Raw genomic sequence first — 16,026 nt, forward strand, 5'->3', positions numbered from 1 at the left:
TATTTGGAAGAAGTAAAGTAATAGTGAAACCATGCGGAAGCTTAACCATTTCTTAATCGAAGAGAAGAGAGACAGAGACAGAGGGAGTGTCGAGAGAGATGGGTTACGTATTGAGGGTGAGATTGGCGTCATTCTTCGCCGGAGCAGCGACGGCGTCGCTTCTGGGATTCTACGTTCTTTATAAGGATTACAAGGTTGCCCATGAATCCATTTCTCAACAGGTTAGTACCCAAGAAGAAAAACGGAAAAATCCATGTTCTCTCTGCATTTTTTGAAGCCTCAAACATCTTGCATTGAAAACATTAATAGATTGATATTTAAGATGTGGGGTTTTAGGATTTTTGTTTTTAGTTTCGCGTTTGAGAACAAAAGACAGTAATTTTGCCTTGTAATCTGAAATTAACTTGTCAATTTTGTTGGGTTATCTATGGATTTTCAATTTCTGGAGAGCCATTTAATTCGCTAGAAGGCTTCATTTGTATTGATTCAACAAGTTAAGGTAAACCCAGAATTATAATGGTAGTTTTTCTTTTTCTTTTTTAGTTAATTTTTCCCCTAATAGTATGGTATAGACATTTGAGTTATTCCTATTTGGAGTGATCCTTGCCTTATGCACGTCTAGCCAGCTGAAATGAGAGGCTTGGCTTTAGGTTAGGGAGCTCTTTATTATTTGGATTGGAGGAATTTGATGGATTTGGTGAAGGAATGTGGAGATTTGAGAAGCCTCAACTAAAATGGACTGTTTTGTGGAATTTTTGTAAGCCACATTGCTTGATCTTCTTTGCTTTTTAGGTCTGAATAGAAAATCCATAGCTTTCAAGTTAAATTAAATGTGAAATATCTATGCTCAAATCCTGCTTTGCGTTATTTGCGTTTGGGATGCTTGCCAATGATTTTTAAGTTTATTTTTCCCCCTTTTTTTCTGTGGAGTTCATACACCTAAGTTGCGGTTCTTCTTCTTGCTGCAATCTTGTTTTCTGACTTAAATGTCCCATGGTGTTCCTTACCGCGGCTTACAAAAATTCTTATAGTTATAATCCATCTTTTGCTTGGTTTAATTACTACAAATGTAACCCTGAATCTTTTATGGGACAATTTGGTTTGTCTCTAATTCTTTTTCATCATAAAATTTTTAGAGTTAGTTATAGGCAAAGACACATGAGTATACTTTATCTTTGACAAATCAATTTGAATGTGGCATTGTGACCGGGACGAATTTAGCAATACCGGTTTCTTTGTGCTTGTGAGGTTAGCAATGAAAATGTGGACCAGTTTTATTGCTTTCCTAGTGATTGTGTAAGAAAATTTGCCTCTTTCCATGGTCAATCTTTTTTCATTATTGAGATTGCATTTAAAACAAGCAGCAACACTTGTTGAAAAGAAGCACATGGAAGACTCACAGAACAGTATAACTGTAATCCCATTGCATAATTTTACAAGGTAGCTTTATTTATTTAGGGTGACAGATCCAAAGTTGCATCTCTTTTATTTCTTATATATCCATCCATAATCATGTGAGTGTTTATCTCTTGATGTTGCTCATTCAAAGTTATATGACATCTTTAGTAGGATGGAGTGCTGGCATTCTTTGATGAGAATTATATGCTGCACATTTAGATTAGTACCCAAATGTTATTTGCAATTTTTTTTTTTAACCGTGTCTGCTGTCTAGTGGATGCTACAATTTTAAATGCATGTCCTTATATGTTTAACATTCATATAACATTTTTGATCCAGATGGCAGTTTTTAAGCCTTGCCCCCCAAAATATACTGCATCTAAGTATTTAATGTCTCCATGCTACATGAAAAGTGAGATAATTGACTGAGAAGGGAAGCCCGTTATTGTTTAAACGTTAATTTTGTTAGTTTTTTCTTTTTTAACAACTATGAGAACATTATTGTTATCTTTAGTGAACAGGATTTTCCATTGATCAATTGAATTATGAGCATGCCATACTGTTGACATAACCTGAACCATGTTTCTCAAGGACCTTGATCTGTCCTTCAGGGGTTCCCACATTCTTAGGGCTATAGGGTTAGGTATTTTAGCGGGTCAGAAGACCTGGATGGTCTTTTTGTGTGCATGGAGAAGTATTAATATGGAATTTATTTTGTATTATTGTGCCTTTGATCAGGTGAAAGGCCTTCATGAGTCCCTGGATACAAGGATCTCTGCTTTGGAAACGCTGAAACAAACTGAAGCTTCTCAACCTGTGCAGGCAACAGAGTAGGTGTCTTGGGGCATTCTACTAGTTCTCACTTCAAACATGTTTTTCTAGTTATGCAATCAATTTCTATGTAGTTTTACCCCCCGCTCCCCCACAGCCAATTTTAAAAAATAATTTTTACCTGAACTTCTCTGTAATGATATACTCCAAATCTACCTGAAAATCCGAGTTTGCATTTTCTGTTGGATGAATGCTGACATTGCATTCAGAATGTGATGATTTTCAAATTTGTTTGTTATTGGTGCTATTACCTTGGAGTTGGGAGGAGTTATGCACTATGTCATTGAAGAGTTATTTTTAGCCATGGCTGGTTCGTAGTTTGGCGTATATAGCATCTGAAGGAACAGTCAATTGGATGCTATTGTGATTGTAGAAACATGGAACAGCCAGGAATGTTAATTAAACGATCCTTTCAAGTGCCACAGCCAAGAGCTTTCATTTGTGATGAACCATGAAAATATGTCACCCATTAATTCCAATCTTCAGAGGAAATAGGAAAATTGAGAGACTTGTGCTGATGATTGTTCCATGGAAGTATGTCTTAATAATCGAGTTTATGTTTTATTAATAACACAGCACTTTCATTAGTTTTTACCATACTTTAGTTAATTTTAGAAATGGATGGCAAATTACTCTAAAACAAAAAAGGAAAGCATGTTAACAATTGTCGCAAGGTATTTTGCGGTTGCCTGGACGAAAACTCTTCACCGAAGTGGGAAAGAGTGAGGAGTCGCCACTTTAATTTTGAGTGAAAGTAAAAAAAACCATTCATGAAAATAAATTTAAAAGAAATCACTTCGAAAACAGAGATTCTAGGTTCGGAGTTCATATACGGGCAGGGAAGGTGTTAGGCACCTCGCCTCGTCTCTGAATGAAGGTAAATAGATTTAATGTTATGCTCTTTTATAAATTAAAAGGGTAATTAGGGGGTTGGGATAGTGATAATGTTAATCCTTTGTGCAAAATAAATGGATATTTGATATTTCACCTATCTTGGGTTGCCTAGGAACACAAGTTCGTGAGATGACCCTTTAGTGAATAAGTATTTGAGTGAATTTGTCTTGTGTATTGGGGTCATGTCATTTAGTTTGAATTTTGTTAAGGGAGCCCGGAAGAGGAACTTCTCCCGATCTCTAGATATATTTATTAAGAGTTGAGAGATTTCGGATAAGAACTCTCCTCTGATCTCCCTGTTTTAATTGAAGCGAGAATCAGGTAAGAATTCTCCCCCGATCTCTTAAGGTGTTTGGTTTAAAATTTGATGAAGGATCTCGGATAAAAACTCTCCTCCGATCTCTGAGTTTTTATTTGAATGAGGATCGGGTAAGAACTCTCCCCCGACCTCTTAAAATATTTGGTTTAAGGTTTTTAATGAAGGATCTCGGATAAGAACTCTCCTCCGATCTCCGTGTTTTTGTTTGAATGAGGATCGTGTAAGAACTCTCCCCCGACCTCTTAAAATATTTGGTTTAAGGTTTTTAATGAAGGATCTCGGATAAGAACTCTCCTCTGATCTTCGTGTTTTTGTTTGAATGAGGATCGGGTAAGAACTCTCCCCTGACCTCTTAAAATATTTGATTTAAAGTTTTTAATGAAGGATCTTGGATAAGAACTCTCCTCCAATCTCCGTGTTTTGTTTGAATGAGGATCGAGTAAGAACTCTCCCCCCGACCTCTTAAAATATTTGGTTTAAAGTTTTTAATGAAGGATCTCGGATAAGAACTCTCCTCCAATCTCCGTGTTTTTGTTTGAATGAGAATCGGGTAAGAACTCTCCCCCGACCTCTTAAAATATTTTGTTTAAGGTTTTTAATGAAGGATCTCGGATAAGAACTCCCCTCCGATCTCCGTGTTTTATTTGAATGAGGATCAGGTAAGAACTCTCCCCCCGACCTTTTAAAGTATTCGGCTTAAGACTGAGTCTTTCACCGATCTCGTATATGACTACCTTGTCCGAACTCTTTGGCTAGCTACATCCGATCTCTCTCGGTTACTAATCTGAGGTCCAACCTTATTTCGGTTCCCGCTTTATTATGCTATTTCCTAGACTTGCTTAATAGCCCAACCTCATGACTTTTTTTTCCTGATTTCCTATTCATTCTTTGATTATTTTACTTATTTCAAAAGACCCCCTATCACGTTAGGATATTGTTACCAACACTTCGCTAAATTACCTAGAAGCTACTTGTAACCGGATCACCTATATTCGAAGGGAATAAAAAACTAAGAACAAATAAATAACGTGAACTGGAGAATAGAAAGAGTAAACTCAAGAGAGTAATTATTGGCCTAAAGGATCCGCATGGAGATTTTTAGTATAACTGAACTTAACGAGAATTTTGAGAAGAAAACGAGAGCGTTCGGAAAGGTGACAGTCTAGATACTTACCTGTGTGAGGTCGAAGTTATCAAACTGACTTTGAAGATCACAAATATCATTGCGTTGAAGGCTGATGGTTCCAGGACCAATGCTTACTTTGAGATTGCGAGAACCAGGCTGAAATGCAGTTAAGTCGAAGCTACGGCTACCTGGTCAGAATGGGGCCAAGCTGAGAGAAGAATATGTAAGTGATAGGGTAATGAAGACAAGACTGAACAGAAATGGTATAGCAGAGTGATGAATAAACTGAAAATGAAGGATTTCATGGTTCGAAAACTCTCTACCAATGGAGATACTCGAGAAAACTAGTGTCTGAAGTTTCTCAATTTTCATGCAAGCTTAGAATGGCAAAGCAGCAAAGCTAAATTAGATTTCAGAGCCTTTCCACTATAATCACCACCTTTTTTTTGTCCGTCCCCTCTACAGTATTGCATGCAGGTATTTATAGGGAACGGGTGCTGCTAATGAAGGGTCAAGATCTCCTTTTGGGGAGACGGAAGGTTTGGATTTAAAAGGACATAATACGATGTTTGAAAATTAAAGGGAATCAAAATGGACGGCTGGGATCCTACCCAGAATATCCGTCCTTTCTCTTCCCAATCCAACGGCTTAGGATCCTTCCTTACAAGATGGATCTGAGGGCTACGAATAAAAGGCGCCGGACCTGTCGTTTGTTTTTGATCCAAGGGCTCCGAGTTCATCCTTGCAAGTATAATCAACGGTGGGGATTGTGATGTACAGGACTGTCATAACTATTTTTGGCGTCTGTCAGCAATGTGGGCGATTCTGCAAATGAGGCGTGCGGTGAAGATTTGATCACGCCTGCAACACTTTAACTACCTCTGCTCTGATTGTGTGGAGAGTTATTGGAAGTTATCTTATCCTCTTCGTGCATTCCGATCTCTTATTTCTTCCGATCTATAATGACTCTTTTCCGATCTCTTCTACCGGGCCCTTCTCCCGATCTTTCCCATTCTAGAACCTTCCCCTCTATTCGAGTTGCCTCAGTCAATGCATTTAATTCTTCGGTTACCGATGCATCCGCTTCGGTTTCCGCAAGTAATAAATGCTCAGACTCTCTATATATATGCCTTAGCGAGGAATTTCTCCCACATTCCATTTCTCCTCTTCCCATTTTTCACTTCTCCTGTCCAAGTTTCTCCGGTAATAATTCCGGCTATGGTGACCGCTTTTGATCTTTTTCCGATTGTTCTCTTTGTTCCTTGACTGAAAATTTATGATCCCGGTGATCGGAGAATCATGAGAACAACATCTGATGACAGTGAGAGAACCGGACAAATTTACCAATCCAGATCAAAAATATCGATCGTGCCGATCTCGAATCGATCTACCGATATAATCGGTGAACTGATTTCGGGTGAGAGAACTGCTAATTTCCCTCTAAATATAGGTAACCGCCTTTTAAAGTTCATTTGGCTCCTCACCACATCAGGCATCCCGACTGCGGCTTGGTTCTGATCGATGACATCGACGATGACTCCTCTCATCATCATGAGAGTCATAGTCACTCCATCTGAGTTGCACATCTATCCGATGCCTATGGCTGGCTTTCTGATCAAACACATCTTTTGATTCAGCCACAAGACTAGGCTTTGACATAGGTCCCTACTAGGTAGGATGTAATGCCGATCTTTAGAGATCGCCCAAATGATGTAATCTGTTCTTTAAAGGTTCTTAATGATGTAATCCGATCTCTTGAGACCGCCTAAATGATTTAATTTGACCTTTTGGAAATGAAATGAAATTTTATTTGACAGTTGTCATTTAATTATTGCATTGGTTATTTTTCGATCTCTGATGTGCATATCCGATCTAGTTCCTAATTAAATCACCCTTAGCCGATCTGTAACTCTGAACATCAGCCTTAATCCGACGATCTTAACCAGCCGATTTCCTTTTATTTTATTTATGGTGTTTCTGGAATCTTCCTGCGACGTGTTAGGGAAGCGGGTGGATTCCGTAACCGATGCGTCGCTTGGGACACTGTGAGCATTGAATGCTCAGATGGGTATAAATAGGGGAAGGGTCAGTCAGTTGCTCCCTTATGTCATTTTCAGCACTTTGTGAGCGATTCCAAAATTCTCTCATTTCTTCAAGTTTTTCCAACGCTGATCACATTCCGGTAAGGGTTTTGATCTTTCTCTTAGTCAAACTTCTTTCATTTCTTTGAAAATGAGCGGCGCCGAGGGTCAGAGAGCGGCGAACCCTCCTTCCGTTCATGTCTCGTGGTCATCGGATGAAGTCGAGGTGATTAGGTCGAGTGGGCTCCCTGAGCCTCCTACGACCTCTGTTTCAGCCCGTGGTCAAGCGGCACAATCAAGACGAACACATTCCTCTGGGAGAGAAAATCTTCCCGTGGATCAGTTGTCGTCGATCCTCCAAGAAACCAATCTGCAGTCGTTCAGTCAAGAGTACAACCTTTGGACCGACTCATATGAGCTTATCAGATGCCATGGCGATCTCCGAGCCGATCACTTCTTTGAAGAAAATGATGCGATCATGATATATGAAGAGCAATTAAAAGCCGAGCTCTGGTTTCTTCTTGACAACTTCTTCAAGGACATTCTGAAGTTCCACCACGTATGTATAGCCCAAGTACATTCGACCTCATGGCGAATTCTGGTGGCTTTCAGAGGCTTATGCCGAGCCAAGAAGCTCGAGCCTATAGCAAAGGTTTTTGCTGAGCTGCATAGACTTACTCGTCGAAAGGACGATGAGCATTGGTTCTTCCAAGCCAAATCGCACTGTGGGTTTTTTACCGATCTCTCCTCTTCACAAAAAAATTAGAAGAATCGCTTCTTTATATTGAGGAGCAAGATTCCGAATGGTTTTGAGAGTTTCCCACGTAGCTGGCAGCATCTGGGCCCATCAATTCCCAAGAAGATCGCCCTGAGCAGGGATGTGGGTGCTATGGTAATGGAATTAAAGGATCAGGCGGCCACTTAAAAGTATTAGTGCCTATACGCTGTTATGGCTGAACTGAAATGGTGGCTGATGCGGATGATTGCTAATGAAAACTATGAACTGCAACTCTCTGGCCTCGGACCCGGGACCGGTATAACCTAAATCTTTAGTCTCCCGGTTTAGGTAATCTCACTAACTGTTTTTCTATGCAGAAATGGCTGGAGGCGAAGGCGCAAAGGAGAGCCACAAGCGGAAAAGAGAAGTCTCCTGAAAGGTACGAGAAATGAAGATCGCTGCGGCATCACAGACGCCAAGGCGGGATTCGGGAGACTCGTCCCGACCTTCGAGGCAACCAATCTCAGAATTAAAAGTAGCTCCTTCTCTCCCTTGACAAGAAGAGCCACCACCTCCACCTGTTCCTTCTAGTGCGGAAGGTGGGCCTTCCCAACTTACTGTGAGGACCCTGTCTCGAGGTGCCCAGGTCCTTATTCATTCCTTAGAGAAGAACCGATCAGTTTGGGAGAATCCGGGCTTGGCCAAGGTTCTGGGAGCTTCCATTTGCCTCCAGGAGGATTGGAACAGGCTGCTCCTGAGTAGCATTGATGATCTCCTGGCCCAGACGATGAGTTTGAGTGTAAAGAGCCTGGTGAACCAGCATATAATCAGGGAAAAGGCTCTTCTTCTGAGGCAAGAAATTCTAAAAGCAATCCAGGATGCAGCTTCTGCCCAAGCCCAACTTTCATCTGCCCATGGCTACATTGCTGAAATCGAAGGTCGGATGAAATCCTATGAGGATAAGTTGGCCGATCAGGCTTGTGAACTTGGGGAAGCTCGGGCGCTCCGAACTGCTGACGTTGCTCGCCTTACCGAAGAGATCAGAGCGAAAGAAGAAGAGGCTGTGATGAGGGAAGCTGGTGCCTATATGAATGCTCACAGCGATCTTCTGGCTGAGCTTAAGAGGCGTTACCCCGGGGAAGACTTCTCGTGGATGGTGGATCTGGCTCCTCAAGACGAAGAGGAGAGCGAGGAGGAAACCGAGAGAGAGAGAGAGAGAGAGAGACTGAGTGAAATTTCATTATACCTGGAGAACAGGCTGGGGGTGACCCTCCAGTCGAATGACTTGTAACCTTTATTTTGATATGAAATGAAATCCCTTTTGTTCAATTCCTTGATGAGATCGGAAAGTATCCAAATTGTATGAGTACTTGATTGTTCGAACGTATTAGGACATCAAACTTAACAGCGATTATTAATCTAGGTATAAGAGGTCGGAAGAATATTGTAACCAAGAGATCGGCCTAAGCCGAGACCAAACATCGGATAGAACTTGAGATCATTAAAATTGGAAACTTGATTTGAACACTTAAGATCGAAAACACCATTAAGTCGGACTGAAACATTAACTTTATTAAACGATTTTCCACAATATTTATAAAGGAGAGATCGGAAATGAGATTGGATGGCATGGGGACCTGATATTGGTGTGATCTTCTTTGTTGAGAGATCGGAAAGCATTTGACTAGATGCGGGATCGGTTTATTTCCTAATCAAGGTACTTGTAACCGAAGAATGTCAGTTGGGGGTCAATTTTCAAAGTTCATTGACTTCGGTGATCGGGCAAAATATGGTGTCGACAGCTGCCCCCTCTTTACATAATTTCTATTGAAGGGATTAAAATTTTCCCGTATAGGAATTATGTAAAGATTCAGACCCATATTTTGGGTGATTGGGTATCAAAAATTAAAATGTTGAGACTCTAAATTTGACTTGGAAGTTAAAGTTAGGAATTAAAATCAACTTAGATCAAGGAACCAGAGGTTGATACAGGAATTTAAATGCGAAAATTAAAATCAACTCGGAAATTTAAATGCACGAAAACTAAAATCAACTTGGATCAAGGAACCAGAGGTTGATGACAGAGATTTAAAATGCGAAAATTAAAATCAACTTGGATCAAGAAACCAGAGGTTGATTACAAGAATTTGAAATGCGAAAATTAAAATTAACTTGGATTAAGGAACTAGAGGTTGATGACAGGAATTTAAAATGCGAAAATTAAAATCAACTTGGATCAAGGAACAAGAGGTTGATGACAAGAAATTTAAAATGCGAAAATTAAAATCAACTTGGATCAAGGAACCAGAGGTTGATGACAGGAATTTGAAATGCGAAAATTAAAATCAACTTGGATCAAGGAACCAGAGGTTGATGACAGGAATTTAAATTGCGAAAATTAAAATCAACTTGGATCAAGGAACCAGAGGTTGATGACAGGAAATTTAAATGCTGAAAATTAAAATACTTACAAAGTAAGCCTAACCTGACATGAGAAGTTCTTCCGCGACGAAGTGTACTTAACAGGATCCCGAAGATAAATGATTAATGGAGGACAAGTCTCAAGACTTGACCTACGACTTCCCCTTTTTATTCACTTCCTTGGATCACTTTCCTGTTCTCGATTTTCTTCTTATTTTGCAGAAAGTGCCCCTGCAGATTTTCACTTTCCCTCTGCGTATTTGACTAGAAGCGCCCTTGCGGGTTTTCACCCTTAGTTTTTTTTTTTTTTTTGCTATCGATCAGTCCCTGCAAATCTCTTAGCAAAGTACATGAGGTTATCAATATCCAAATCCTAATCTTATGACAAAATTTTAATAGATTAATAGCGTGCAAAAGACAGCATTAGAGTGTGAGTATACGAGAAAGATAAATCTGAGTGTAAGCAAAACAATAAATTAAAATGCAAATGTGTGAAGAAGATAGATTAAAGTAAAAGGATGACTTTATTATAGCTTGAGAGAAAAAGGTACAGTTTCAAAGAAAAAAAGGTACAAGAATGGATCTCACAGATTTCTTGTAATCGACTTTGAAGTCCCTTAACTGCCATTATTTTAAGTACTCTATTGACGAACATTCATACCATGTCGATTTATTTCCTTCCCTGGTCCAGTATCCCTTCCTATTTCTCCATTTTGGTTCTAAAGGCGCCCTTTCGGGTTTTCACCCCTAGTTTTTTTATTGCTTTTTCAGGGTGCCTTTTCGAGTTTTCACCCTTCACTCATTTTACAGAAAGCGCCCTTCCGGGTTTTCGCCTTCTTTTGCATATTTTGCTAGGAGCGCCCTTTCGAGTTTTCACCCCTACCCCCTCTTTTTTTATTTTTTTTTATTTTTAGGTACAATACCTTTTGACAGTGTCGGCATTCATGGGTCTTGGAAATTCTTCTCTGTCCATATGGGTCAAGATCAAGGCCCCACCAGAAAATGCCTTTTTAATCACGTAAGGTCCTTCATAAGTTGGCGACCATTTACCCCGGGCATCGTTTTGATTCGGGAGCACCTTTTTCAGGACCAGATCTCTTGGTTGAAATTCACGCAGGCGAATGCCTTTGTTAAATGCCCTAGTCATTCTCCTCTGGTATAGTTGCCCATGACATGCTGCTGCTAGCCTTTTCTCATCCAGTAAATTCAATTGGTCCAACCTTGATTGGATCCACTCTGACTCATCAATTCCTGATTCTTTTAGAATCCTCAGGGAAGGAATTTCTACTTCAATAGGCAAAACAACTTTCATTCCATAAACCAGCGAGTATGGAGTTGCCCCAGTTGATGTCCTTACGGAAGTCCGGTATGCGTGAAGGGCGTAGGGAAGCATATCATGCCAATCTCTATAGGTAATGGTCATTTTTCGGATGATCCTCTTGAGATTTTTGTTAGCGGCTTCCACCTCTCCATTCATCTGGGGACGGTATGGTGAAGAATTGAGATGTCGGATCTTGTATTAGTCACATAAACTTTGGACCTTCGAACCGTTCAAATTCTTGGCGTTGTCAGTGATGATTTCACTGGAGAGGCCGTGTCGGCAGATGATATTATTTCGGAGGAATTTGAGGAATGTGTTCTGCGTGATGTGGGCATATGACGTCGCTTCGACCCATTTAGAAAAATAGTCAATAGCTACCAGGACAAACCTATGCCCATTGGATGCCTTGGGGTTAATGAGACCAATCACGTCGATTCCCTACATTGCAAAAGGCCATGGCGAGATGAGGTTGAACAATTGGTGAGGCGGAACATTTATCGGATCCGCATAGATTTGACATTTATGACATTTCCGAAAGTACTCGATGCAATCTTTCTCCATAGGTGTCCAGAAGTATCCTCGTCTCATGATTTGCTTGGCCATCATATGTTCATTAGCATGGGTTGCACAATTCCCCTCATGAGTCTCAAAAAGGATCTTCTTTGCTTCTTTTGCATCCACGCATCTCAACAGTTCGCCATTGGAGCTCTTTTTGTACAGAATTTCACCACTGGAGAAGTATCCCAAAGCTAGTCTCCTGATCATTCTCTTTTCGTTTCTGCTTGCCCCTGGAGGGTATTCCCTGGTTTTGACATAGACCTGGATATCATGGTACCAGGGTTTGCCATCAATTTCTTTCTCGGCCATGAAACAGTAAGCTGGCTCACCCCTTGCTTTGATCTGCAATACTTGAGTCGTCTGCCCCTCTTCTATTTGAGCCATGACAGCCAGGGTGGCTAAAGCATCTGCGAATTGATTCTTGTCCCGACTGAGGTGAGTGAAAGAAATCTCTTCAAATTTTTTGATCAATTCCATCAGGTACTTCTGATATGGGATCAACTTCGGGTCCTTGGTTTGCCATTCTCCTTTGACTTGATAAATGATCAAGGCCAAATCTCCATATACCTCCAACTTCCTGACTTTCATTTCGATGGCAGCCTGTCAACCCATCACACAGGCTTCGTATTCTGCGACGTTGTTGGTGCAGTCAAATCTTAACTTGATAGCTATTGGGAAGTGTTTTCCGTTAGGGATACCAGCACCGTTCCAATCCCACTACCAGACAAATTGACAGCTCCGTCAAAATACATTTCCCATACATCTGCTGGTTCTTTTTCCTCACCGTTGACTTCGTTAACATGCTCATTAGGGAACTCGAAATCCAGGGCTTCATAATCTTGGATAGGGTTTTCTGCTAGGAGATCAGCGATTACGTTACCTTTTACTGCTTTCCTGGTCATATAGACAATGTCATATTGTGAAAGTATGACTTGCCATTTTGCTATCCTACTTGGCAAAAATGAGCTTTCAAATACATACTTGATGGGATCCATCCAGGAGATGAGCCATGTCTTATGATTCAACATGTAGTGTTTAAGTCGATTTGCTGTCCAGGCCAATGCGCAACAAGTTTTCTCTAGGAAAGAGTACCTTAACTCGCAATCATTGAATTTCTTGCTTAGGTAATAAATGGCCCTCTCCTTTCGCCCTGTATCATCATGCTTCCCCAAAACACATCCCATTGAATTCTGTTAGACTGCCATGTATAGAATCAACGGCCTTCCCGCTACTGGAGGGACCAATATCGGCGGGTTTGACAGGTATCACTTAATTTTCTCGAAAGCCTTTTGACAAACTAAATCCCATTGAGAGGTGTTGTTCTTTCTGAGTAGTCTAAAGATGGGTTCAGCTTTAGCAGTGAGGTTGGAAATAAATCTTGAAATGTAGTTCAGCTTCCCCAGAAAACTGCGCACCTCCCTTTCTATTTTTGGGGATGGCATTTCTTGAATGGCTCGAACTTTGTCTGGATCTACTTCTATTCCCTTCTCACTCACTATGAATCCCAACAGCTTTCCAGATCTAGCTCCAAACACACATTTGGCTGGTTCAACTTCAGTTGATACTTTATGAGCCTTTCGAATACTTTCCTCAGCACTTGTACATGACTTTCGCCCTCCTTGGATTTGATAATTATGTTATCCATGTACACCTCCACTTCTTTGTGCATTATATCGTGGAATAACGTGACCATAGCGCGTTGGTAGGTAGCCCCAGCATTCTTTAACCCAAATAGCATGACCCAATAACAGAATACCCCCCACTGAGTGATGAAAGCGGTTTTCTCTTTGTCTTCTTCATCCATGGGGATCTGGTTGTATCCGGATGCCCCATCAATACACGAACAATCTACCTAATCTTGCAGCATTGTCTACTAGCACGTCTATGTGTGGGAGAGGGAAATCATCCTTCAAGCTTGCTTTATTGAGATCCCTGTAATCAATACACACCCTGACTCTCCCGTCCTTCTTCATTACAGAGACCACATTAGCTATCCACTGAGGGTACTTGACCACTTCCAAAAATCCGGCATCATACTGCTTTTTGACTTCATCCCTAACCTTGAGGAGGGTGTCGGGATTCATTCTTCTTAACTTCTGTTTTATCGCAATTATCCCAGGGATTAGGGGAATTTTGTGCGTCACTATGTGAGGGTCTAAGTCGGTCATATCGTCATAGCTCCATGAAAATACGTCCAGGAATTCTTTGAGCAAACTGACCATATCTTCTAATTCTTTACTTCCCACAACTTTAGTTTCCTCTTTATTTCTTCTGTGCCTAGATTTATGGTGTGCGTTTCGTCCCCACAGGGCACTAGGGAAGATTCGTCTCTTTCACCCCTTTCTTCTATAAGTTCCTCTTCAGAAGCACTTGAAGTAATGGCAGTTATGGGAATTTCAAAATTAACAAGAGGAATTTCTGAGTCTATTGAATTATTAGGCGTTAATTGATGAATGGTCCTGAAGAAACGAAAGTGGAATATATTATAAGAATGGATTTCAAAAAAGGAAATGAGAATAGGATGCAAAATGCGCTATTAATTCATTAATATTTGAATTATAAGAAAATGGTCCATTTACAGCATTGCACTTGTCACCATGGACAAAATGATCAAGTGAAGATAACAAAATGTACTTTACTCGAGATTAAGCACAGGAAGGTCCTCTGCTTCCCAATTATCCAGTTCTTGCCCCTCATCAATTGGTGAGATCAGGGCTTCATATAGGGAGTCCAGTTGTATGACATTAATAGATGGTTATTCGGGTGATTCTTTACCCTTCTCGGGATTCTCGAGGATTGGTTTGGTGAAGACATCTGTGATTTTGGAGACAACCTTCATTTTCCCGACTCTCTGGTCAAATCTCTAATCCCGAAGGATGTTCCTCCTCCAAAATCGCCCATCCATAAGAGCATCTTCCTCAAATCCCAGGCCGAAACGGCCAATCTTCTGGATAGCCTGTATGGGTTCAACAATCCCCTGTAATGTGGCGCTTAACCCCTTGCCTATCTCATATCCGCTCTTAAGCATCACCTTTGCAACCATAGTTGTAGCCCCTTCATCCCTCAGGATAGTTTCTTGCAACTCTAGAGCCTGGAAAGGACTTTCAAGGACTTTTCAGCTGCTTCCACATAAGGGAGTGATTGCGGCTTGGTGACCAGCATGGCTTCCTCGCCCTTCACAGTGATGATTCTGCTGTCCATGATGTATTTAATTTTCTAATGCAAGGTCGAAGGTACGGCATTTGCTGAATGGATCTAAGGTCTCCCTAGCAGCATGGTGTATGTAGGTTCAATGTCCATCACTTGGAATGTGACGTTGAATGTGCATGCCCTGATTTGAAGCAGCAAGTCAATGTCTCCCAGTACCTCCCTCCTTGTGCCGTCAAAGGCTCTTACCACCATGGCACTTTGATGTATGTTTGATCGGTTGACAGGTAGCCTTGCCAAGGTGGCATTGGGCAAGACGTTAAGCGCAGATCCATTGTCAATCAGAACCTTGGTGACTATGCACCCCTTGCATTTGACTGTCACGTGCAAAGCCTTGGTGTGCTTCAAACCAGTCGGGTCTATCTCCTCTTCCGAGAAAGTGACGAAACTGGATGCCTGAATTTGTCCCACTATTTTCTCGAATTACTCCGGTGTGATATCAGGGTTTACAAAGGCCTGATCCAGAATCTTTTGTAGGGCTTGGCGATGTACTTTCGAGCTTACTTTCGAGCTTAAGATCAATGACAACAATGAAATCCAGGCAGGCGTCTTCCTCAGTTGATCGACAATATTATATTCACTTTGCTTCATTATTTGAAGCAACAACTCCTCTTCTCCACTCGATCCAGCAGGTTCCCCTTTCTCAACTTTCTCAACCTCCTCTTCTGTGCTCTCTTGTGGCTCTCCCATTTTTACTTTTCCTCTTTTCTTTTCCTTCTTGTCATTCCCGTAACATCTCCCACTCCGTGTTATAAATTCTACCTCTTGCTCAGGTGGGGAGAAGTTACTGGTAGTGACAGGTTCGGGTTTTGATTGAGGAGTAGCATTGCCAGAGGGTCCGGTATAAGTCATTCTGAAGTGCTCGTGAGGGGCGAAGCACGGTTTAGGAGGTGTCAAGGGTGGAGCATAGGTAAGGTTAGGAGCTGATGTACTGCTAGATGCTTCTTGAGTGAAGACTTGGAAATTGTAGTTCCAAGGTACAGCATGAGTATTTGTGACAGGGAGCTGAGGTGGGGTTCGGATGACTGTTACTGGTGGTGGTGGTGTTGGTGGATTGGTGGCGGAGAAGGTTAATCTGGGATTGGAGGTGGAGGCATTCTGGCTGAATTTGGCCGCATTTATTTCATTTTCCACTTTCGACCTTGTTTGGTA

The 16,026-nt window shown here is 41.2% G+C and overlaps 1 protein-coding gene across 1 annotated transcript; it reads left to right on the forward strand.

Annotated features, from left to right (window-relative positions):
- The first annotated feature begins 27 nt into the window (after nucleotides 1–27).
- Nucleotides 28–2,651, forward strand: LOC110644818 (uncharacterized). Its single transcript, XM_021797769.2, has 2 exons — nucleotides 28–221; nucleotides 2,137–2,651. The coding sequence occupies exons 1-2, from the start codon at nucleotides 99–101 to the stop codon at nucleotides 2,230–2,232; spliced, it is 219 nt and encodes a 72-aa protein (XP_021653461.1). The 5' UTR covers nucleotides 28–98; the 3' UTR covers nucleotides 2,233–2,651.
- The last annotated feature ends 13,375 nt before the right edge of the window (nucleotides 2,652–16,026 follow it).

This window comes from Hevea brasiliensis, chromosome 9, assembly GCF_030052815.1.
Source record: "Hevea brasiliensis isolate MT/VB/25A 57/8 chromosome 9, ASM3005281v1, whole genome shotgun sequence".
NCBI classification, from domain to species: domain Eukaryota; kingdom Viridiplantae; phylum Streptophyta; class Magnoliopsida; order Malpighiales; family Euphorbiaceae; genus Hevea; species Hevea brasiliensis.